This window comes from Tiliqua scincoides, chromosome 8, assembly GCF_035046505.1.
Source record: "Tiliqua scincoides isolate rTilSci1 chromosome 8, rTilSci1.hap2, whole genome shotgun sequence".
Lineage (NCBI taxonomy): Eukaryota > Metazoa > Chordata > Lepidosauria > Squamata > Scincidae > Tiliqua > Tiliqua scincoides.
The window spans coordinates 16,471,249-16,495,784 of NC_089828.1; the positions used below are offsets into that span (position 1 = coordinate 16,471,249).

The 24,536-nt window shown below is 46.3% G+C and overlaps 2 protein-coding genes across 2 annotated transcripts in view; one reads left to right on the forward strand and one right to left on the reverse strand.

Moving 5' to 3' along the window:
* The window catches only part of DUOX2 (dual oxidase 2), a 59,766-nt gene extending 47,689 nt beyond the window's left edge, over positions 1-12,077 (reverse strand). Inside the window, exon 1 of the mRNA XM_066635448.1 lies at positions 11,936-12,077. Within this exon, the coding sequence (XP_066491545.1) occupies positions 11,936-12,077 (142 nt within the window). The remainder of the gene's footprint in view (positions 1-11,935) is intronic.
* Positions 1-21,456, forward strand: part of DUOXA2 (dual oxidase maturation factor 2) — a 34,834-nt gene extending 13,378 nt beyond the window's left edge. The window contains exons 3-8 of the mRNA XM_066634820.1: positions 15,857-16,018; positions 17,402-17,459; positions 18,427-18,561; positions 19,462-19,675; positions 20,227-20,441; positions 21,215-21,456. Of these exons, the coding sequence (XP_066490917.1) occupies positions 15,872-16,018; positions 17,402-17,459; positions 18,427-18,561; positions 19,462-19,675; positions 20,227-20,441; positions 21,215-21,417 (972 nt within the window). The 5' untranslated portion in view covers positions 15,857-15,871 and the 3' untranslated portion in view covers positions 21,418-21,456. The remainder of the gene's footprint in view (positions 1-15,856; positions 16,019-17,401; positions 17,460-18,426; positions 18,562-19,461; positions 19,676-20,226; positions 20,442-21,214) is intronic.
* Positions 21,457-24,536: the final 3,080 nt, after the last annotated feature.

Consider the following 24,536-nt stretch of genomic DNA (forward strand, 5'->3'; position numbering starts at 1 on the left):
AACATCACCAAGACCTGGCAGTGGCTCAAAAAAGGCGACCTGAAGAAAGAAACCAAGGGTCTAATAATGGCTGCATTAAGAACAAATGCAATAAAAGCAAAAGTAGGAAAAAAAAAACAGCAAACAGCAAGTGCTGTAAAGAGAAAGGTGAAATAGAGGACCACCTAATTAGTTGCTGTAAAAAGATCACACGGACTACAAACAAAGGCATGGCAAGGTAGCAACAAAGATACACTGGAACATCTGTAAAAAATACAAGCTACCTGCAGCCAGAAACTGGTGGGATTATAAAACTGAAAAAGTCACTGAAAGTGAAGATGCCAAAATATTATGGAATTTCCAACTACAGATAGACAAATATCTATCGCACAATACAGCAGACATGACTGTAGTTGAGGAGAAAGAAAAACAAGTCAAAACCATCGATTTAGCAATATCAGGGGAGAGCAGAGTGGAAGAAAAAGAGCAGGAAAAAAATAACAAAATACAAAGATTTACAAATTGGAATTGAGAAGCTGTGGCAGAAGAAGACCAAAGTGATCCCAGTGATGATTGGTGCCCTCGGTGCTATTCCAAAACACCTTGAAGAGTACCTGAACAGCATCGGGGCCACAGAAATTACCATCAATCAACTGCAAAAAACAGCGTTACTGGGAACAGCTTACATTTGGCGACGGTATTTATAGGATAAAAACTAGGCATCCCAGGTCCTTGGGAAGGACTCGATGTCTGGATAAATAAACCAGCCAAAATACCAGACTGTGAAAAAATCTAATAAATAATAATAATATACATTTCAGATTGCAAGCATGGGTGTAGAACATCCTGTAGGGTGGAAGTGGCATAAAGTCAAGAGCTGCAGCAGAAAAGTTGTCAGTGGGGAAGGGTGAAGTATCCTCTCCTGCCACCATTATTCTGCTTCCTTTTGATTCCTCCCACTGCTGCTTTGCAGAGGAAAGCTCAGGCATTTAAAGCATGCAGCCCCTACTGACACCGCATCCTCCACATGGATGCATTTCACTGCATTTCAAGGGCCACCCACATGGCAGCTTCGATGTGTGAATCAGGCCTGTTTCAAGTATAGTTTGGGGGTAAAAATGTGATGGCCTACTCAAGGGCTTGCAACAAGCATCAGGATTGTTGGGTCCTTGAACAGCACGGGTGCTTCCGCCACCCTCTCACTGCATCACACTGTGAAGTGACCCATGTGGATCTTCAATAGAGGGTGGTGGGGTAATATTGGCTGCCCAATGAGGGATGCTTCTATTTGGGGACTAATTATGTCAGCCACATTGACAGCGATTTCATATCTGGGCATGTCAGCTCATCCCTTTGTAGCTTGGCGATGACGACAGAACAACAACAACAGTAAGAGTAGCTGCCTGTTGTCTTGACTCATGCACTAATTTTCCACCTGGCCTGCAAGTTGCAGAGCTGAAGGGGAATCCCAAATATTTAAATGTTGCCCGAAGAGAATCCAATTTATGAGCTCCAATTAAGATTACAAAACATTTTATAATTTTGCCTAATTTGCAGTTTTATTAGGGTGGCAGTATTTAGGCTTCCACAGAATTTGGAATATCTCAGCAAAAAAATCAGAAGAAAAAGAGACGTGGGCTGCTTAGGGATAAAGGACTTCTAGAAGCTGTGGGGACAGTCAAGGAATTATTCAGGGCAGGACAGTCTAAGTTCCCTGCTTTTCCTGAGGGTTCAACAATACAATTTTTTTGGCCATGTTTTTCACTGTGACCATGAGGACTAGTTACTTGCTTTAAACACACACAGACACACTTGAAAGAGGGAATTCCCCAAAATCCAAATCTTTACCAAACTCTATGCAGTGTGGCAGTCATGTAGAATTTGCACAGAACCTGATGAATCTCAGAATATAGTTTGCACAACCAAGCTGTAAATATGGATGGCACTGAAATTTTACTTGTGCTATACAAAGATCACCATCCATGAATTGGATGGATACATTTGAGAAGAAAAAAAATCTAATTAAACTGGATTATGGATATTCTAAACCTGCTGCTTGAATGAATACCTTCCAGGTAGCAGAAATAATGCAATTGCAATGAAGACCTCTCTGTTTCTTTAAAAAGGATCCAGTGTAAGGTTGAATTTTGACAGCTCTGTTTTGCCTCTGCAAATAATTATACATGGGACTAGCCTCCTATAATTAACTGTAAGTATGAATGACAGCAAGAGGCATCTACAGTATATGTCTTACTACATGATCTCTGGGCCTAAGACGTTGCGCTGGGTGCAGCTATCCACAAAGTCAAGAAATTACAGTTCAAGGAGGGGCTGTAGTTCAGTGGTAGTGCATTTGCATTGCATGCAGAAAATCCCACTTAAATTCTCAGTGTATCCAGGAAGAGGAGAGAAAAATTCTTGTCTGAATCCTTGGCAGTGGCGCCACTACGGTTTGCGTCACCCGGTGTGGGAAGCCACCGCATCGTCTCTGTGAAGGACCTCCTCCCAAACGCCCCGGGTGGTGGGCATGGTGATATATCATCTGTTGGTTTCTTGACTACAACTTTTGATTGAATATAGATATTTCAACACAGTTTATTTCATTGCATTCTGCATGAAATTACGCACCGATTGATATATAACATGATGGCATTATTTGAAAATACCAAAACTTTAAAAATTTTGATGAGTAGTGATGTCACCCCCCCCATATGTCACTTGGTGTGGCCCACAACCTTCTAGCAATGCCACTGATCTTTGGAAACCTACTGCCAGTCATTGTTGGCAATGCACAGCTAAATGGGTCAAGGATCTAACTCAAGTAGCTAAGGCATCTTCCTGTGAGTCCAGAAAAAGAGGCATTTCCAGTTGCAGGTTTTTGAGGATACTTCAGAATGCAAGCTGGCAGGAGTGGAATGGGAGCTGGGAGGCTTCCCTTGCCAAGCAGCTTGATGTGGTGGCAGTGGTGTGGTTTAAGGGGAAGATCAAATCTGGAGTGTGGGATCATCTCTGGAGGATTAAACTGAGATAACCAAGCTGCAGTGCGGAATGGTCAATTTGCTGCTTGCTTTAATTTAAAGAAAATGTATGCATTTGAACAGGGCCACCCAGTAGCATACCTCCGGGGAGTCACAGCGCTATGTTTTGCAGGGTGTCTCGGTGCGCTGTATAAGCTGTCCCTCGCCATCATTCCCAAAGGCGAGAGCAAAGTGAAGGTGTCTCCTCCACTTTGCTCTCACAGCCAGGAATGGCTCCAATGGCAAAGGGGGTGTCAGCTTACACTGCGCATTGAGGTGCACTCCAAAACTTAGTGCTGTGCTCCGCCTGTAGCTATGCTACTGGGGACAGCCTTAGGATCTACGGGGCCTAATTTTTTGCAGGGTTCCAGGTTCACAGCTAAGGTTTGTAGAATCTTAGAGACATAAATAAAATTTATATCTCTATAGTAGAACGGATAACAATCAAAATGTGCACTTTAAAAATGCATGAGAGTTAATGCATGAATCTAAGCACACTTTAATATATAACTGCATACAAGACTAGATTACTCTAGTGTGGGAGGGTGCCCTTAGGTGCGGGAACCAGTTGGTCCAATTGGCTTAAAGCAAACCCGGCATTCGGGGGGGGGGGAAGTATGGGGAAAGGAAAGGGGCACATATGAGAGGAGAAAAACAGCTTATGAAATGATTGGGATTACTTTGGAGGAAAAGCAGACAGGTTCTCTAGAATTTGCCAGATTTAGGGCCCAGTCCTATCCAACTTTCCAGCTCTGGTGTAGCCACAATGCAGCCCCGTAGTAAGGAAACACAAGATCCCATACCTGGAAAGGCCCCAGGGACTGCCCCTCCATCACAAGATGCAGTTTGGGCCTCTTCAGCCTAGAAAAGAGACGCCTGAGGGGGGACATGATTGAGACATACAAAGTTATGCAGGGGATGGACAGAGTGGATAGGGAGATGCTCTTTACACTCTCACATAATACCAGAACCAGGGGACATCCACTAAAATTGAGTGTTGGGCGGGTTAGGACAGACAAAAGAAAATATTTCTTTACTCAGGGTGTGGTCGGTCTGTGGAACTCCTTGCCACAGGATGTGGTGCTGGCGTCTAGCCTAGATGCCTTTAAAAGGGGATTGGACAAGTTTCTGGAGGAAAAATCCATTATGGGGTACAAGCCATGATGTGTATGCGCAGCCTCCTGATTTTAGAAATGGGTTATGTCAGAATGCCAGATGCAAGGGAGGGCACCAGGATGAGGTCTCTTGTTATCTGGTGTGCTCCCTGGGGCATTTGGTGGGCCGCTGTGAGATACAGGAAGCTGGACTAGATGGGCCTATGGCCTGATCCAGTGGGGCTGTTCTTATGTTCTTATGTAGTGCACACCCCACTGGCACTGGAAAATTGGATAGGATTGGGGCCTTACTTTGTTTCACATTCCAAAAGTTGAAATGCATGTTTCAGCTGGAGTGGGGTCACAACTGAACCTAACCTGGAGCCTTCCTATGGCCATCTGAATTCTGAAATTTACTATACAGTCTTGAGAAAGATATTCTCCAAATATGGTGGTCATTATGGAAAGTTACAATGTGATGCTTTATATTCATTTATGGGGGGATGGAGGAAGCCTAATTGCGGCATGATGATCCACAAAGCCTCATGGGATACCTGAGGAGTGGCAGGTGACATCTGAAAATTGCGTAGTACTGTACCAAAATGGCCAAGACTGGTCCAACTTTTTTAAAAAAACGTATTTATATTAGTTTATATATTCTATATTGAGAAAGTGTGAGATGCGCAGGTAATAAATACTAACAAAGCCAGCCACAGGCTTCTCAGCACTTGATGCAGTGTGTCAAATGTGCCCCTCCAGGCATGTGGCACTCACTGCCTCCTTCTCCTCCCTAGATTACAAAAGGAAAAGGACAACAGAGCAGAAGTATTATTATTATTATTATTATTATTATTATTTATATACCGCTTTTCAACTAAAAGTTCACAAAGCGGTTTACAGAGAAAAATCAAATAACTAAATGGCTCCCTGTCCCAAAAGGGCTCACAATCTAAAAAGATGCAAAAAGAACACCAGCAGACAGCCACTACAACAGACACTGCTGTGGTGAGATGGGCCAGTTACTCTCCCCCTGCTAAAAAAGGAGCACCCACTTGAAAAAGTGCCTCCTACCCAATTAGCAGGGGTTAATTAGCAGGGGTTAAATAGGGAGTCTCCGAAGCTCTCTAGCTCACCACTCTCTCTTTTTTTTCACACTTCCTCCTCCACTCCATTCCCCTCTAACCTTTCACATTCTGGGAGGGGGAGGAGGCCCAATGGAAACAGGCAGGCAGAGGTGGATGGTGGGCAACCCCTCCATCTGCAAGGCAGAACTTCATCCAGTAAAGAAAATAGCAAATTCACTATGTTCTTTCATCATAAGCTGTTTTGCCTAAGCTATTTACTCACCAGTTTTTAACCTAGTGAATTGGTGCAAGAGATACCCCTCCCCCCAGCAGATTCTGAACTGGTCTTGTGAATGATGTGACACATGCTAAGCTGATGGGACACTATATTCTGCAAAGCTGCGGAAAGGCAGGCTGCTGAAATGTGGGAATTAGAAGCAATCAACAATCCCTGAGAATGATTCGCCACATTAAGGGGATGGTGCAATAGATCTGCGGGAAGAAGAAGAAAAACTGGTCTGTCTTAGTGCAGGCAGGAGGAGATAGCAAGATACAAGCAGGGATTTTCCTTGGTCTACTGGAAACATGGGCAACGCTCATTGTTTGCTTTGGATGCAGAGATCATCCATGAGACACTGGGCCATGAAGAGGAGGGCATCCTGGAGTTCCTAAGCGAAGGGCAATAGCCTTGAGTAATCACCAGCACTAAGGTTCAAGCTATAAGGAAATGGTCAATGCAGTTCCTTGAAGACACCTCATCCTGTGTGTGGTAAGAAAGAGCTATACTGTACTAAGCCGCAATGAGAAAAAAGACAACAGAATCCTATCCTCTGGGTTCCCATTTCCACTAGATTGGGAAAATCTTGGGACAGCAGACAGCCTGTCACAAATAAAGCCAAACGTGTTATAAGCCCCCAGAAAATCTGTATAGCCCACCTGCCCACAGATACCTATCCAGTTTTCCTTGAGAGCTGATTTTTACGTACTGTTGTTTACAAGCCTGGGCAGTGATGAAACACCAGGAAGTCACGTCCCAGTTTACTGCCTGGCCTCTTTTGGGAAGGAAGCATTTATTTCCTCTCCAAAGGGAACTAGAATTAGTCAGGGGTGATGGAAAGGCAAACTATGTATTTCCTCAACGATACTCTCAAATTTCACATGGGTCAGAAACGAGTACAGATTCAAGGTGGAATTTTTTAAAAAAATATGTAACCATGAGGGATAGCTACTTTCTTTAAACATCTTCTACAGTCATGGAAGATGAGTTTCTTATGGCCCAATCCTATCTTGGCGATGTGTTAGCAGATCTCATAATCCACCATCACATTGCATAGGCCCCCATTGCACAAGTTGCTCTGCAGCATGCAGCTTGTTGCTGATGACACAGGTGCAGGTATGCCCTGCAGTGGTGGGCAGGTCAGGGGGGTGGGTCTTGGCAGCAGCCTTCCCCAGGCCAGGCATACCCCATTTGGCCTAACAGATCTATGCTAGCAATAAAGCCGGTGAAATCTGAGTAGACCCACCGGGGGCCAGGAAGCAGCAGAGGAGGTAAGTAAAAAATTACTAACCTCTCCCTGGTAGCCTGGTCTCCAGCTGGCACATGGGAGACCAGCCGGCACATGGGAGACATGCAGTGGGGCTGCATCAGGAGTGCTGCACTGTGCAGGCCCGCTAAGAAGAGGAGTGGAACCTCAGAGACCCAAATTGTTGTCAAAATCTATGCTACATAGCAGTCATGTGGAATTTGTGCAGAACCTATTTAATCTCATCCTCCAAGTAGCAATTATGGATTAAGTGTATTGTGCTACCAAAACAGAATTAGAATCAACCATTTGGGAATGTAGCCAGGATTGACTTTGGATATTTTAGGTCAGAAAATAATGCTTCTGTTTTTCCCTGTGCAGCAGAAACAGTGTGGCTTTAAGGTATCATTCATTCACAAAAAAAAAATACACACGTTATGTTGTACGCATATATGTTCTGTATAGGGTACACAAATTTTCTTTTTCAAATCTGTGTTCCTCAAATACTCCAGTACTTTAGTCAAAGGTGGCCAACCTTTAGGTCAAGAGAGAGCTGAACATCATTAAATGCATACATTAATAAGGACCTAGGCTATGGTCTGAAGGTCTATGATCCAGCCACCTTGATGATGCTATGGAGGTTTAGGTGGGGTCAGTGCCTGGATGGGTGACTGCCTAGCAGCCCCAAGGAAGCTATCTTGAGGTATGGGGAACAAAAGGTGGGATAGAAATGCAGCAGTAAATAGACATGGCATGGTGTTAATCTGCCAATGGTGATTGGCAATCTGTGATTGGCAATAGTGATTGGTTAATCTACCAATGGTGGTGTGAATCTGCCTATGATTGGCAATGGTGATTGGCAATGGTGATTGGTTAATCTGCCAATGGTGGTGTTAATCTGCCTGTCGTGAAGGAATGCTGGCAGCAGCATGGGAATATAACCTTGGCACTGTGCCATAGCCAGGCTAATGAGTCTTCTTGCTTCTACCTAGGTGTGCTGCAATGCTTCGCTGCCCATGTCACCTGCAGCTCTCGTGTAACAGGTTGGCTACCCATTGATTAAGCACATCTACGTGAGATCTGACATGAGGATGTTGTCTGGTGCCTTGGAACCAGGTGACCAGAAACAATGGAGGACAGAGTGCCTATACTTTTAATCATTGTATAGAAGAGGAAATTTTGACAGGTGCAGCTCAATAAGGAAAGGCTTTAAAAGCTGTACCTTCCAAAATTCCCTCTTCTATACAATGGTTAAAGGTATAGGCACTCTGTCCTCCATTGCTTCTGGTCACCCTGCTCGGAACGGAACAATTATACCTCATTCCTTTAATTCCTCTCCAGGGCACCAAGTTAACTGATGAACTCCTACACTGTGTTTTCAGTGTAAGCTTGCCCTACCCAAAGATTCCAGTATACTTGCCCTACCCAGAGATTCCTGTACTGCATCCTTGGATTTCCTTTTGCAAGAGTAACTTGCATTCCATACATCTTCAGTGGTTACTACAGTTCTCAGAAGAACACCAGAAATTATGGCTTGGTCATGTCGTGAGAATGGATGATGGCCGGATCCCAAAGGATCTCCTCTATGGAGAACTCATGCAGGGAAAGAGCCCTACAGGTAGACCACAGCTGCGATACAAGGATATCTGCAAGAGGGATCTGAAGGCCTTAGGATTGGACCTCAGCAGATGGGAAACCTTGGCCTCTGAGCGTCCCACTAGGAGGCAGGCTGTGCAGCATGGCCCCTCCCAGTTTGAGGAGACACTTGGCCAACAGTCTGAAGCAAAGAGGCAAAGAAGGAAGGCCCAGAGCCAGGGAGACAGACCAGGGACAGACTGCACTTGCTCCCAGTGTGGAAGGGATTGTCACTCCCAAATCGGCCTTTTCAGCCACACTAGACGCTGTTCCAGAACCACCATTCAGAGAGCGATACCATAGTCTTTCGAGACTGAAGGTTGCCAACAGTCAACAAGAAAGGTCAAATGACAAGGAGAGGGAGGTACAAGAGTCCAGCTTTGGCTATAACTGTGAGCGACAGATGAGGGTTGTGATTTCATTAAGGGGCCACCAGCCTTCCCCCTCTAATTGAAAACCCTGTTACTTCTTCAAAATGATCTCCTTTGCTTTTGGGCGCAAACTTGGGCTGCAACCCTCTGTGCACTTCCTGACAGTAAGCCCCACTGAAGTCCATGGGACTTACTTCTGAGTAGACAAGCATAGGATTGTGCTCTTGGTCACTCACTTGTAATCTTTCCACCAGGCCGCCTCCATTGTCTCCTTTCAACTAGCAGAGGCTCTCAGTGTGTGTTTTCCCTTTGGACCCAAAGGTTGCACTTGCTGGCAACAACGGCTTGCAGCTGCCCACAGACCTCTTATTCATTATTGCATCACTGATGTACATGACAGTTTACAAGCAACAAGAAGTTCCTGCCCCAAGAAGATCACAGTTGAAAATCAGTGCTTGGAGGCAACATGGAAGGGAAAGGAAGTGGAAGCAACAATAAACTGGGTAAGGATCTGTGAATGTTTCGTGCGGACGTATTTAAGTTAGTTACCAGATAGTAGGACTGTTTGGATAGTTGCCCCTCACAGGAGGAGTCTTGATGAAGTTGCCCTTCTCATTCACTGATGTCACTGTCAGCTCAAACTTACCTATCCTCCTTATATTTAGCAAAACATTTATTTTTTTTTTAGAAAGAATAAATGCTTAGTATCCTGCATCAGTGAGTTCCATAGGTTCTGAAGAAGGCTGTAGGCATAGAAGCTGTTTGGCCATTACTTTAACCTAGTGCATCCCAAACTTTTTAGCATCTGAACCCACTTTTAAAAATGACCACTGACAAAAAAAGAGATCTAGGAAGAAATAATACTTTGAGTATTAAAAATAATAAATAAATTATTAATTAATAATAATCAGGGTCCTGTACTCCCAAGGCTGCTAAGGACCTTACAAATAGTATGTGTGTGTAGACGTTTGCTAGAGACTCTCCCTAGAAATTGAGTTCAAGGACTGTTCCCCCTTCAGTTATTCTAGGTTATCCAGAAGGCTTAACTGGAAAGCAAGATGTACAGTTAGAGACTTCCATGTCACACAGAAGGCTGAAACTGGGTTCACACATGATCTACGGCAGTGTTTCTCAAACTATGGGTTGGGACTCACTAGGTGGATCATGAGCCTATTTCAGGTGGCTCTCCATTCATTTCAATATTTTATTTGTAATATATTAGACTTGATGCTACTGTGGTATGTGACTGCATTTAGGAAAACAGATGTATAACATCTGTACTTTTAACAGGCTACTATATATATGCTTTTAACAATGATAATAAATGGGCTTACTCCTGGGTAAGCGTGGGTAGGATTGCAGCCTAAGGGCCCAATCCTATCCAACTTTCCAGTTATGGTGTAGCCATGCCAATGGGGTTTGCACTGCATCCTGTGGTGGGAGGGTAATTATGGAGATGTCCACAAGGTAAGGGAACATTTGCTCCCTCACCTAGGGTCTGCACTGCAGCTGCACTGGGGTTGGAAAGTTGGTTAGGATTGGGCCCATCAAGCAATTTTCTTGCTTGATGATGTCACTTCCAGTCATGACACCACTTCTGGTGGGTCCTGACAGATTCTCATTCTAAAAAGTGGGTCCCAGTGCTAAAAGTTGGAGAACCACTGATCTATGGCATACCAATTACTAGAGAAAAGTGGAAACAGTGAGATTTTAATTTGGAGGTGTGATGATTACATCATACCACCACAGGTAATATTCCAGCTAACAATTTTCTTCTGCAAACCAGGCAAGGGTGCTTGAGAGGTGCTTTTTTAAATGTTTCAAAAACTTTTCGAAACCCACCAAAAATCAGTTTGTGACCCCACAGGTGTTTCCCAACCCACAGTTTGGGAACACTGCTTTAATCCCTTTCTTTCTTCTCTCTAGCAAAACTATGTTGGCATGTAGATCTTAACATAATTCTGGCCTGCCAGGAGATCCCTCCGCATATCCCATCCTTATTCCTCAATAAGTATCAACAGGGACAAATGCTATTAGTGACTGTCACAGCACTTAGCAAAAACCATGCACTTCTGTCATCATAACTCTTTCACAAAATGCTGACCGAGTTTGTCAAAGGTCACACCCTCAAGTCACAGGCTCCACATATGAATCTGAAAGGGTGTAGATAACGAAAAGAAAAAAGCTTGAGCGACTCTATTTATACTGGATAAAGACATTTTGAAAGAGTCAACCTGTCTGAGTCACACTGAGGTGTGTGCATATTTACAAGTGTTGAAACAAAAAAAAAAATAACAAATTCAGAACATTCTTTTGAAGTCAGCCTCTGGTTGTGAGCCCAAGTGAATGGGTTGGGGAGCTACAGAAATCCACTGGTGGGTTAGGAAAGCTGAGTTAGGAGTGGTGGTGAAACTTGGGGCCATGTCAAGGGTGGCAACTTGGGTTGCGACTGTACTTTTGTCGACAGGCACCAGCAGTCAATCCTGGCTCCCCCTTACAATACACCTGCTCGATAAGGGGGCATATGACACTTCAAAAAATCTTCAAGTGTAATTTGAAGAACACCTGGGTTTGAGTCCTACTGGGTCACGGTTCCTGCATGTTCAGGAACAAGTCTTTGCCCTTCATGCTATATATGATGAACCTGTGGTGGGGAAGGGGAAACCAGCATAGCTTTTGAAACAGGTAAAGCAGCATGACTGAGAGGTGAGAATGAACTATGGACCAGCCAGCCACATAACATTCTCTGCATGGGTGCAGATGGGACAATAGCAGCAGGCTACAGAATTATTTCGGGGGGGGGGGGGAATTCCATCTCCATGCAATAAGGAGGAAAAATAAATGTTAAATGTTAATAAGCTCTCTCTGTTTCTGAAATGAGGATAGCTGGATTAAAAAGGCAATGCATGGGAGCTGCTATCATTCTAGACTGCAAGCCATGTCTGAATGGCTGCATGCTTTTTTGTGGGGGGAGATCTGAGCCAGGTCCATGGGCATCCTTAGGGGGTTTGTGAGATATTCCAGGACTGGTAGATCTAGTGGCTCCTGCGCATGGCTTCTTAGGATCGTTACCATCTCTCGCTCTCTCATGCACAGAGCTGATGTTGGGCAGGGCAGAGAAAAGATTGGCACTGGCACTGACATTGATACACACACACGCCCCACTGCCTTGTCCCATGGACAGTCGCTGCACCTGCAGTCCTCCCCAGAGGGAAGGCAAGCCCTCCTTTGCAAGCACCTCTTCCCCCTTACCTTGCTGCGCTGTGCTCTGCTGTGCTCCAGCCCTTCCACCGTCCTCGCTGCCGCCCGCACGTCTGCCCAGTGTGCCGTCCGTCCCGTCGCAGCCGGCCCAGGAAGAAGAGGTCGGGGCGGGGCCAAGGCACCTCATTTGCATAATGGTCCCCGCACGCGACCCCTCGCGGCTATATAAGGGCTCAGCCCTCGACGGGCTGCCCAGTCCTGCCTTGCTCCAGTTCAGCGGAGCTGCTCTTCTCAAGCCTCGCGGGTAAGTGCCTTGCCGCTGTGGCTCCTGCGCGGGCTGGAAGGGGCGTCCTCCGTGCCTCCTCCAAGCTCTGGGGGAGAGAGCCAGGCTGGACTCAGAGGGGAAGGGGAGGCTGAGCTGGGCAGAAGCACCCCCAGCACTTCAGTCTCCCCGCTCCCCCGACGGGGCTCCTTCCAAGCAGATTCCCCTGAACCTCTCTGGGTGACAGCCTCAGCCCTGCAGCGCGTCAAACCTCCATGGGAGCAGCAGCGCGTGTCTCTGAGCGTGTGCAGAGGGCTCTCGCCCCCCCCATACCGTTAGAGTTCGGGAGGGCGCAGCCCGTCTCTGAGCGTGTGCAGAGGGCTCTCACGCTCACGCCGTTAGAGATGGGGAGGGATGATGCTCTCCCCCCATGCCGCTAGAGATGGGGAGGGCGCAGCGCATGTCTCTGAGCGTGTGCAGAGGGCTCTCGCCCCCCCATACCGTTAGAGATGAGGAGGGCGCGGCGCGTGTCTCTGAGCGTGTGCAGAGTGGTCGCACCCCCAAGCTTGCCGTTAGAGATGGAGAGGGCGCGGCGCGTGTCTCTGAGCGTGTGCAGAGTGGTCGCACCCCATACCGTTAGAGATGGGGAGAGCGTAGCGCGTGTTCCTGAGCGTGTGCAGAGTGCTGTCTCTCCGATGCCGTTAGAGATGGGGAAGTCGCAGAGGGTGCCTTGTGTTTGACCTCCGGAGTCTTTTCTTTTTAGAAATGAGGCTTCTCCTCGGGAGAGGATGCTCGCTTGGTGCTGCGGGGTGGCTTGGTTGGTTGGCACACGTCGGGGCAGCGCCCACAAAGAGCTGTGCTTGAAGTTATGGGAAGGAGGTGGATGAGGATGGAGAGCCTGTCAGCGAGTGCTCGGCGGACCCGTGGCTGGCTGGCGTTCCCGTGGATACCCTCCCTGCCAAGCTGATGGCTTCTGGGGGGGGGGGGCAGAAAAACCTGCCTCTTGGAGGGCAGCAGACCTTGACAGTGTTATGGAGCCTTTGAAATGCCTGGAACATGGCAACTCCATGTCCCTGCCAGGCCAGGAATAGCTGGGCTCCGAGTCAGACTGGATGCCCTCTGGGATCCCCTCCCACCCCAATGCTGCCCCTTCCAGAAATAGTTTTCCTTCCTCTCCCCACTCTTGCAATGATGCAGTTGGGAGGAGGAAGATGGGGGAGGGGAACCCTCCTCTATTGGAGAGTTGGAGACTGCACAAGGTTGTGTTAGTTTGCACTCATGGGATGTAGAGGGTCCAAGCGGGATTCATAGCTGCCCCCAAAGTGCGTTTGAACCAAAACAGAACAGTGCTGGGGGAGGGGAGGTTCAACCACCTAACAGTTTCCAATAGGAGGACTCCCTCCCTCTTTTCTTAGGGTGAGGGGGCTCAAACTTCTGCCCTCCTCTGCCTGTCTCTGCTTGTCCTGTCCGTCTGTTTCTCCAACGTTTGAGTCACAGAGATGGCTTTGCTCTCTTGGCGGAGATCCAGACCCAGATGCAGTATGGCAAGGCAAGCCCTGGGATTAACAGCACTCTGGGCAAGGAACGCCTTTGGTGTGCTTCACAGGTTATGCGAGTTTGGTCCCCCTCCAAATTGTGTGGCTTGTACAAGATGGCAAAACTTGGCAATAGGGCCTTTTGAAACTCGGGGAACCTTGAAGGCCGAGTGTTAACCCTATGGGCCTCCCTCCAACACATGTTTTGTTTGCACCCTCTCTTAATGTACAGTGTGTTTCATAGCTAAAAAAAAAAAAAAAGCTAGATCTGCATATATAAAATGCTTAGCTGATCATCTCATGCTAACTATGTGTGGGGCGATTGCCTGCCCCCCCCAACTCTGCCTAGCAGTGTAGCAGGCCCTATAGCTGCCACACTTTTCCACCAACCCCTGTGAAAAAAGTCCAGAATGAATTGCCTGCATTTGCTGTTTTTCTCCAGTGGCTCCCTGCTTCAGTTCTGGAACCTTCTTGGCTATATCTTCTTTTTCCTTCTCTCCATGTTTTTCCTTTCATTACTCCTTTTTTTAAGCTGGTTCCACCCTTCCTGGTGGGCTTGCCAATCTCCAAGAATAAGAATTGTTCTCCAGGAGAGTACTAAAAGCAAACTTCTCTAGGAATTTCCAATATTACCGGGGATGGGGAATGACCCTCTAGGTAGCTTCCATCAGGGTTAGCAGCCCTGCATCCCAGAGGCCCAAGCTGAGGAAGAGATGTCTGTTGGAAAATGTAATTAGCCCTGTCTACAGTAGAAGCCCAGCTGACTCCAGGGTGTTTTTGAAGATTGCTGTGTTGCTAGTTTTCTTTCATAGCTTGACTTGACATAGTTGTGAAAATACCTTCTAAAAAGCAAAACAGAACGTGTAAAGCTGAGCAACAGACTCAACTGCAGGAGTTTCTCTGGCCTGCTGAAATAGTGGTCTCTTCAACCTGTGATGGACACAAGCACTTGGTGATCCAGTTTCCATGAATTTAGGAGTCAGCAAGAAGCCAGTCTTCTGATGAGAGCCCTAGTGGAGCAGAGGGAGGAACCCGTACTACACATCATATCTAGCAAGAGTGCCTCTGATCCTGCATTGTGGCCACAGATATTGCAGCTTGCATTTGTAGATATCGATGTTTCCAAAGGGCCAAATGAAACCAAGGATATGACTTTTGCTCCAGATGAAATCAAAATTCATTTGTCAACAAATGTTTGCTGGAAGAGTTTTAGGCAGCAAAAAGAGGCTGAGTGGTGGTCGGCTTATCTATTCTAAAAGCCCCAAAAAGGTTTTGTTTTGCTTCTGCTGCAAAAAGGTTTCCAGGCAGTGCCACTGCTAACTCTTTGCTTGGCTGTGCTGGTCCAGTGACTGTAAACACTTGAAACAGCCTGAAAAGTCATGCAAGCATTTCACTGCTTACCACAAGTGGGTACAAAGCGAATCCAGGTTTAGACTAAAGAAGTGTCTTGATGCAGAATGCCGGTGGATTATAAAGCAACATATTCAGCATTGGACAGGTGTGTTGAAACGCCTAATGCAGCCTGTGCATTTTCAACCACTGTGCCATGGCACACTGGTGTGCCGCAAATGGTCCACAGGTGTGCCACATGAATTTGAGGGAAGGTCATTTATTAGTAGGGCCAATAGGGTTATGAGGCCCCCACTGACAGCAAGGCATGGTGTGCCTTGGCAATTATCAAAAACCTGATGGGTGTGCCTTGACAATTTTAGTGCCTTGTCAGTGTGCCGTGAGATGAAAAAGGTTGAAAATCGCTGGCCTAATGGCTATTACACAATTTTTGGCAGCACATAACTTTAACATTTTGGGGATTTCAAACTCTTCACAGGCAGTAAATGGCAATTTTCTGAGTTTTGTACAACTGCTATGATGAAGTAATGTGAAAGCTTGAGGTGCTTCTCACTATGTGCTTTTCCTACGCACATACACACAGGCCAGTTGTGGCCTTTGCACAGTGCTGGTGATGCTCCTCTTTTTTCTAACACTGTGCAAACACGTCACTTCAGGACACATGGACACTTGTAGCCAATCCTAGTCCCCCAAACAATTTGAAAGGTTCCAGTATTGTCATTGAGTGCCTGGCAGATAGGATTGCAATAACAACAAAGATGGCAGCAAGGCCAGAAGGGGCAATATGGTAGAGCCTCTTACTCATGAGTAATCTCTGTCTTGCAGGTGTTCTGCTCCAGAATGACGCTCTTCAATGGAGTCTTCCCCTTCTACCCCCAGCCCAGGAAGACCTTTGTGTTTGATGTCGATTCCATCATTGTCATTATTGTTTTCTTGGTCATTGCATTAAGCTTTCTGCTTATTCTGCCTGGAATTCGTGGCAGAGCGGTGAGTACAGCTTAGCCCCTTTTGTCCTAAGGGGGGGGCACATTACAAATGTGTGTTAATGAAGCCCTAGTGGCTTGTTAAAGGCTAGTGAGCAAAGGTTTGGCAGGGAGAAGGGGTACTTAATCCTTTCCTACCACCAGTTTTTCTGCTCAAAATTGTCCCACTCTTGTGGCCCCCCCCAGGTTCTAGATGTGTACCCATATCTTGGGGGAGGTGAGGGCAGATGGCTGTGTGTGATTTTGAGCAGAAACTGGCCAACAGGGAAAAGATGAAGCATGCCTTCTCCTAATGCCTAACTTCATTTCCTGAGGCCGATATGAAAAAGTGGCTTCACGTGAACACAAAAGCAATGTTCACATGGAGACACTACATTTATATTCAGTTATGACTTAAATGATAAATCATTGTAATTAATAACTAGAGGTGTGATTTTTTTTTTAAGAGATTTTGTTTTTTGACAAAAATGAGAAGTGCAGAAAGTGGTGCTATGTGTTTTTATTCCAAGGGCACATTTTTATAAATTATAATGATAAATTATAATCATTTGAAAAGTGTACTAGGTAGGTGATATAGGTGGTATAGTGTCAGCAGGTGCAAGCACAGTAATTACCCATGCATTAGTCCAACCCAACCAGCCTGCAGTGACCAAATTGTGATTAATATAATTAATACTAATATAGTTAATATATATTTAATATTTTATATTATATTATAATAAATATATTATTATATTTAATATAGTTAATATTTCTGGCCACTTCCTGTTTAATGATGTCACTTCCAGCCCTCAGGAACATGATGGGGAGTCATGGCCAACAGCCACGGGGGTCAAGGGAGCCACTGGCCAGAAAAGTTTGAGTACCACTGCCATAATGGGTAGAGAAAGGTGGTGAGCACTGGCCTGTAAACAGGGCCCCATTTTGCATCTGGCTGGTGTAGTAACAATAGCTTGACCACTAGAGGGAGACAGTCCCTTTGTTATGCTGTGTGTTCATGTATAGGCAACAAGTCATTAAGTGCTCCTGTTTAGGGCCAAACCATAAGTGACATGGGAGATTTGCCTGGCAATCTCAACACTACTTTTCACCTTCATACAAATGTGTGGGCTGAGCTTGCAATTTGATTGGAGCAAAAGCATTTGCGGGGGGGGGGGATGTTTAACCTCTTCATCTGTACCATTTTCTGGATCTGAATTCATTCCTCCACGCCCCTTCTTTGAAGCTGCTACAAGCCTGGCTTCTTTATTAATGGAATTGAAAATAGTTGCTCTTCTAAACAGGGCTTCAGCTGGGTTATCTGCACTCCTGCTCAAAGTGGGGGAACCCTGAGGCCAGTGCTGGGCCCTTTCTCTAGCTGTGACTGTCTCTTCTCTTTGGTTCACAGAGGCTGTACTGGCTCCTCCGAGTCATCCTAAGCCTTTTCATTGGAGCTGTGATTGTTGGTAAGTGGCCCCTCTCCATTCCTGCCTGCCTCTGCCCTTGTTTTCAGACCAGGAGCATGCCATGACCCCCTTCTTACTTCGACCTGAACAAGCCTATTGTGACTTGGCAACTAGCACAGCTCCTTCAGGCTGGATGGTATGGCTGTGCCTACCTGGCTCATGTTATGCTGGCCCTGATCCAGCCTGGAGCTCCACCATGCAGCTGCAACCACAAAACTGCACCACTGCAGTCAGATCTGAGCAACACAAATTGGGTCAGCTCAAGGCTGCCTGGCACCAGAGCCGGCGTGCCAAATGCTACCTCTTACCTGGCAACACACCAGCTCCTTCTCCAGCTCCTGGGATTCAAAAAGGGAATGGAGCAAAAGAGGAAGTGTGGCGAACAGGAGAATGGAAGGCTAGAGTAACTTGACACTCTACCCACCACTCCTTTTTCCTCCAGGTTTCCTCTTCCTCTCCATTCCCTTCTTTTGAATCCAGGGAATGGAAGGGGAAGGAGTGGTGGAGATTGGTAGGCAGGCAGATCTCCCTGCTAATCTGGTGCCTGAGGCTACTTTCTTAGTTGGCCTCATGAGACCAGCCTTGAATATGAGCCATTTCTACAGCATAGAAATAGCAGATCCAGAACCCCATAGGATCTAGGGCTATATCTTTTCAGCTGTATCTACCAAATATGTACAACAACTGCTTTCTCCATATCTGTACAAATTAGTGATGAGTAAAAAATGCAGGAGCATTTATCCACTACTTAATTGTTACAACATGTTTCAGATTCCTTGCTTTGTTGCTGGACTGAAAGACTTTGCTGGCATACACTGAGTTTGGAAATTAGTTGTTGGAAGCTACGTGTTTTGATGACATTCTGGAAAAGTTGTCTGTTGCATTTAAACTGAAGTGACCTCCTTCAGATGGAGGCCTTGCAAGCTTGCCCATGCCCGGTTCTCACTGAGTTTTCCACATGTTCCAGCTGTTCAATTCACCTCTGACTGGGAGAACGGTCAGGTGACAGTCGACACTTCCTACAAGTCCTTCAGCTCTGCTCAGGTGCATGCAGATATCGGGGTGCACATCGGCTTGTCGGGGATCAATATCACACTAGTTGGTAAGTTTGCAGTGCTGATGTGAGATGTGATGAGCAGTAGCAAGGCTCAGTCTGTGCTCTGTACCTTTCTGTCTGCTGGCTTCCGAATCTTGTTTTGTGTAAAGTATTTTTATGCTCCTTTCTCAAAGCAGTTCACAAGAGTGCAAATCAGATGCATTGATGGGTGAAATTGCCCTTGCAATAGCTCAGCTGATCAAATGATCGCAACATCTTTTTCAAAGTCCTGGCAGGTTTCCAAAGCCACAAGGTTCAAGACAACATGTGGATCTGGTGGTTTCTTTCTGTAGCTTCTCAATACAGACTCTCTCCTCCACTCACATGGTGCAGTTGCTAACCATTCTTGAGGGGGGGAAGCAAACTTGATACTATACAAACATGCTCCCCCCCCCCAAATGTTCAGAACAGGGAGATGTTATGCTTCCATAAATAGGGGTAGTTGCCTTTCCCCTGCTGAATGTAAGAGAACCACCTCTTGGGGAATTTGCCTCTTTGCCTAGTTACTAAGGGCACAGTCCTAGTCAACTTTCCAGTACTGACCTAAGGGCAATGCAGCTCTGAGATAAGGGAACAAACATTCCCTTACCTGAAGGAGGCCTTCATGGCTGCCCCCCAACTGCAGGATGCAGCACATGCCCAGAGCTATGTCAGAGCTGGAAAATTGGTTAGGGTTTGGGCCTAAATTGCTTATGGACTTACAGGAAGGATTTTATGCTCTTTGAAGTGGTGTGAAATTTATACCCAGCAAGATATGCTGGGAAGAAGGCCCAAGAACATCAATGCTCAGGTTTGGATAACTGGGTTATTTCTCTCTCTCTCCTTTCCTTGGGCTCCTCTTTGCCTGCTCCTCTTCCTAAATGCTGCTTCCCTTCAGAGAGTAACTAGGTGGTCTTCTCCCCACAGGAAAGCCAGTGGATCAGCTGAACGAAACCATCAACTACAACGAGTACTTTCCCTGGTGGTTTGGGGCAGACTACAATGAGGAGTTCAGTGGAGGCTTGGAGAGAGGGCTGCCCAACCCCATCCTCTACGTGGCAGAGAAGTTCAGTGAATTCAGCCCCTGTGACTTGCATGCCCAGTATAGGATAGCAGGGCACTATGCATCTGCTACCTTGTGGTAAGTGGGTGCCTTGTTTTGCCAAGCATAGGGCCAAATAGATACTGGGGTGGCAAGGGGTCTTCAGAGTGATACACATGGGTCCCTACTTGCCCCTCCCTCATGGTTGCTAGACTGAGAGAGTCACTCTGCATGACTTTTTTCTTGCAAGGGAAATGGTGTGCCTATGTGTTTGCAGAACTCCTCCCCTGTGTGTGGGTGTGAGTGTGGCCTGGATCATCCCCCATTTGGAAGGTTCAGGTTTTGAAACTCCATCCCTTTAAGTTTCTTTAATTAAAAGAAAAAATCATAGAGGTCCCACAAGAATTTTCTTCAACTGTACTCCCTGAATATCCTACAAGTAGTCTCTTCAGCTATCTCTTGGAGGAAGCCAACATCAGGACCTCGTCTGTCCCCCAGACACAGTATTCTCATGACAGTGTGTTGCAATGTTGTGGCTGCCTGTGTGACCCTGAGGACTGTAACCCAGGGGAAGGGGCAGTGCTGGGGCCCAGCTACTGCAGCTGTGTGGGCTGGTGATGCTAATTGGTGACACTCCTTTTCTCCTGCAGGGTTGCCTTCTGTGCATGGCTGGTCTCCAATATGCTTTTCTCCATGCCTGTCCCCGTGTATGGTGGCTACATGTTCCTAGTCACAGGTGCCTTCATGATCTTTGGACTGCTCTCCTTCTACACAGGGAGGCATGATTCCCCGTGTCGCCTCCAGTTTGGCCCCACCATGTTGTATTATGACTTTGGAGCATCTTTCTGGCTTACGCTGGCTACAGGTGAGAACCTTGAAGTGCTTTTGTGGGGATGGTTGGGAAAAAAGAGAACCAATGTGGCAGAGCAACTAAGAAACTGGGTTACAAAACAGGAAATGCACAATTTTAATCTTCTCTTTGTTGTGAGCTTGTTGAGTGGCCTTAGCCACAGGGCACCATCTACAGTATGAGGATAATGCTTGCTTTACATCCAACCTCTGCAAACTATGACCCACAGGCCACATCCAGTTCACTATTTTGCTTGGCCCTATGAGCCTAGTGGTGCCGTCACAACACCAGTGGTTCCCAAACTTTTTTGACCAGCAACTCCCTTGACCTATGTAGCCATTGGCTGTGGCTCCCCATTAGGGCTATAATCATATACATTGTATAGGGCAGCAGTTTATTTGCAAGGATTCCGTGGTTCCCCAGCTAGTTTCCATGGTTACCCATGGAGCCGTGGCTCACAGTTTGGGAACCACTGCACTAGGCTCAAAGGACCAATCAAAATAATGAACTGCATTCACCGCCAGCACCTCCACAGAGGCTGGGGATAGACAGGAAAGGAAATGTTCACATAACTTTATGAAGATTAATCACAAATATTTCTGGATGAAGAAGCATGCATATACGGGGGGAGGGGAAGAGTGTTGCATTGGTTCTTTTTTGCCAGTGAGTTGAGTGCAGTCTCCCTGCTGTAAATGTGTGAAAGGGATCGCTGAGATGCCTCATCAACATGTTCTCTGTTGTTGCCCATGAACAAAGTTCCAAACAGCCGGCCTGTGTGTGTGTTTCAGGGTTGCTCTGCTTCCTGATCGGGGCTCTGGTCATCCTGTTGCATGGTGTCCGCCCTGCCCTCCTGAAAGCCTTCTTTGACCTGTGCGAGGATGAAGAGGAAGACGAGGGGCTGCTGGGCGAAGTGTATATCAACCCTCACATTCCCCAGATTAAGACAATTTCTTCCCCACCCAATTTCAGACTGACTGTCAAGAACAGCTAGAGTGAAACATTGCATGTGAACTGTTGCCTGTTTTTTTCTGCAAGGATATTGACTGCAAGGTACCCTGGCCAAGTGAGCGAGGGGGCAGGCCTGGCACTGTCCACACACTGGCCTTGGAAAGGGTGCCCTGAACCTGGCTTTTATGCCACCACAGCCTTCAACAGTTGCACCAACTTTCAGCCAGGAGAGCAACTGGAAAGCATTTCCTCCTGTCTATAGTAGTGCTATGAGAAACTGGAAGGGGATGATGATGGTACAGACAGGGGCCAATTGGAGCCTGCAAAGGAAGGGCTACCTTAGTTTAGTGCTAACAAGAGTTAATGCTTGATGGAAGCCGCATTTTGTGTCTGAAGAAGGTTCTGCTAAGCCAGTTTAGAGTGTTGTGAGCCCCATAGACTTGGGGCGTTTATGGGAACCTGTTTGATTGCTCAAGACTACTGGTCCAGGGGGAAAAAATGTACACTACTCCATTCTTTGTCAATGTAAATTGACTCTACGTTCTGGAAAACCTTTCTTTGTGGGGGCACTCTGGACCTCAAGAAGCAATCTCAAGCTTCTGGCAACTCCATCCTCCAGTGTTGGGGGCTACTTGCCAGTTACTTGGTAAATTCCTCTTTCCCTTCCTCTCCCTACAGCACTGATGCAGGGGGTGCATCTGCATCAGTAACACTGGAAGGTTGCTATCTGTTGAATACAAGGGTTGGGATGCATAGTGGCTAAGGAACTGAGTTGCCAACCAGGACATCCTGTTTTGAATCTCAGCTCTGCCATGAACTTGCTAGGTCGCCTTAGGTGAGCCATTCCCTCTCAGCCTCAGTCTTCTCCATCTGCAATATGGGCATAATAATGCTCACTTAGCTTACCTTCCAAGGTGGTTGCAAAGGGTACAACAAGATAATACATGTGGTGGGCTTTGCACATAGAAAATGCTATACAAATGTTTAGTATCACTGTATGTTCACTTGCACTCATGCTCTTTAGATCTCAGTTAGTATCAAGCCCAGTTATGTTTACTGTCTCCACATTTGGCTGGTTTGTGGAAGGGGAGATATTACTGTATGTGCCTGACACTGACGTTGGAATGTGTTACTAGTGAGCATATATGAAACTGCCTTGTACTAATTTAGACCCATGGCTTATGTAGGTATTTGTGGGGGTTCTTCCCCTGCACCTGGAAATTGAACCCATAGAATCATAGAGTTGGAAAGGATCGAATAGGTCATCTAGTCCAACCCCCTGCCCATAGCAAGAAATCCTCCTAGACTATCTCCAGTAGGTGCTTGTCAAGCCTCTGCTTGAAGATTTCCAGTGAGGGAGAGTCCACCCCCTCCCTGGGCAATCTGTTCCACTGCTCAATTGCCCTTACTTTGACCTTCTCCTGACCTTCTGTAGGCCGAGCATGTGCTCCACTTTTGAGCTATAACCCCTTCCTAGTGGCATCCTTCCAGCAATGCTAGCTTCCTTCTGGGTGAAGCAGTAATGCATGGAGTAAGGTTGGAAATATGTAGACCTCTGAACAGCACCTAGCAATTGGCAATCTGTTCTCTTTACTTTGGCTGCTTCCTGCTGGAGGATGCTATATAGTGATATACTGTATGTTGATCAATCATGTACAGGTAGCTTTACCTTATAGGTTTCAGTACTGTGTTTACAGTATTTTGCCCTATGGAAGAAGCACTGCACTTTCAATTTTTGTTTGAAGTTTCTAGTCCTTAAGCCTGCAAAGAGTCAAAAGTATGCAGTGTTTGGGGGCATCACAGAAAATGTGTGCAAGAGCACAAGTTCCAGGAATGAAGATAAACTTTTTTTTTTAGGCATTGTAGTCATTACCACAACAAACAGAACAGAATGTACAGGGGCTAGCATGTTACAAGGTTTAGATGTTTTGCCTGTTTAGTTTAATATATGTTTAGCACTCATCATAGCCTTGAAGAAAAAAAAGACAGGAGCCCATTTGCTTAAGTTGCATCAACCTAAGCTGGGATTTCTGCTGCTGCTAGTTGCATACTTTAGCAACAAACCAGAAAATACTGAGATTGTGGATTTGAGAGTGTAACTCCTGTTTGGGATCACATGCAAAGTGTGCCTGAATTGGTGTACAGGAGGCGTGCAATATTTGCACTGGTAGACACAGTCCACAAAGCAGAATGTCAGAACTGGCTGGGTGAGCCTTGTATGTTGCTGCTCTGGGCTTGGTTCTCCTTGAGTGGAGAGTTCCTTTAATGGCATTTCAGAACCAGTGAGCTAGAAAGTGGTCGTTTGTATCTAGTTGATGTTTTGTATTTAATTGTAATATGATTTGTTAATAAAGCTCTAAAAGCCAGTCTGGTGTCCATTGTTATATCCTGGGTATCACAACAGTCCCTTGAAATGAGTTGCTCTTGTGTAGCAGAACAGCACAATACCACTGCCTTCCCCTGCTCTGACTTGGATGGAAAACCAGGACCAGTCCATCTATGAGGCTGCCTGAGGCAACTGCCTCAGGTGGTGAATTGGCAGGGATTCCTGCTGCTCACATCTGCCTGTCTCTTCTCCTAACCCCCCTCCTTAGATTCAAAAAGGACATGGAGAACAGAGCAGAAGAGGAAGTGTAGAGGAGCATTTTAGCCCATCCTTCTCCTTCGCCCTTCCTGTTTTGCTCCATTTCCAGCTTCCTTTTTGAACCCAGGGCTTTATTGTACGTTCCATAAGCCACCACACAGTGCAAAACAGCTGGAGCCTATATAAAGGTACATTTGGCAGTGCTTATGAGCAGTTGAAATATGCCTGTTACATGAAAAACATCTTGAATCTGTTCACAGTGGTGAAAAAAGTATATCAACATGTTACACAGTCCTTGTGGGCCCTTGTTTCCTACACACTTTCATCATCTAACAGCCAATAATTGGGGACTGCAATACAGCTTACATTAAATGCAGCATTAAGAGGTGGATTTAAAGCAGGATCTGCCTCCCTTTTGTCAAAAGGCAGCTAAGGGGAGGACGATCCAGGGGAGGAATATGGCTAATGGTTTCCCCTGGGCCATCTTCCCAACAACTGCTCCATGGACAAACATTCATGAGAGGGGGAGATTAGCAGAAAAATGTCATGGGGGCAGTGCTGGCAGCATGTTGCTGGAT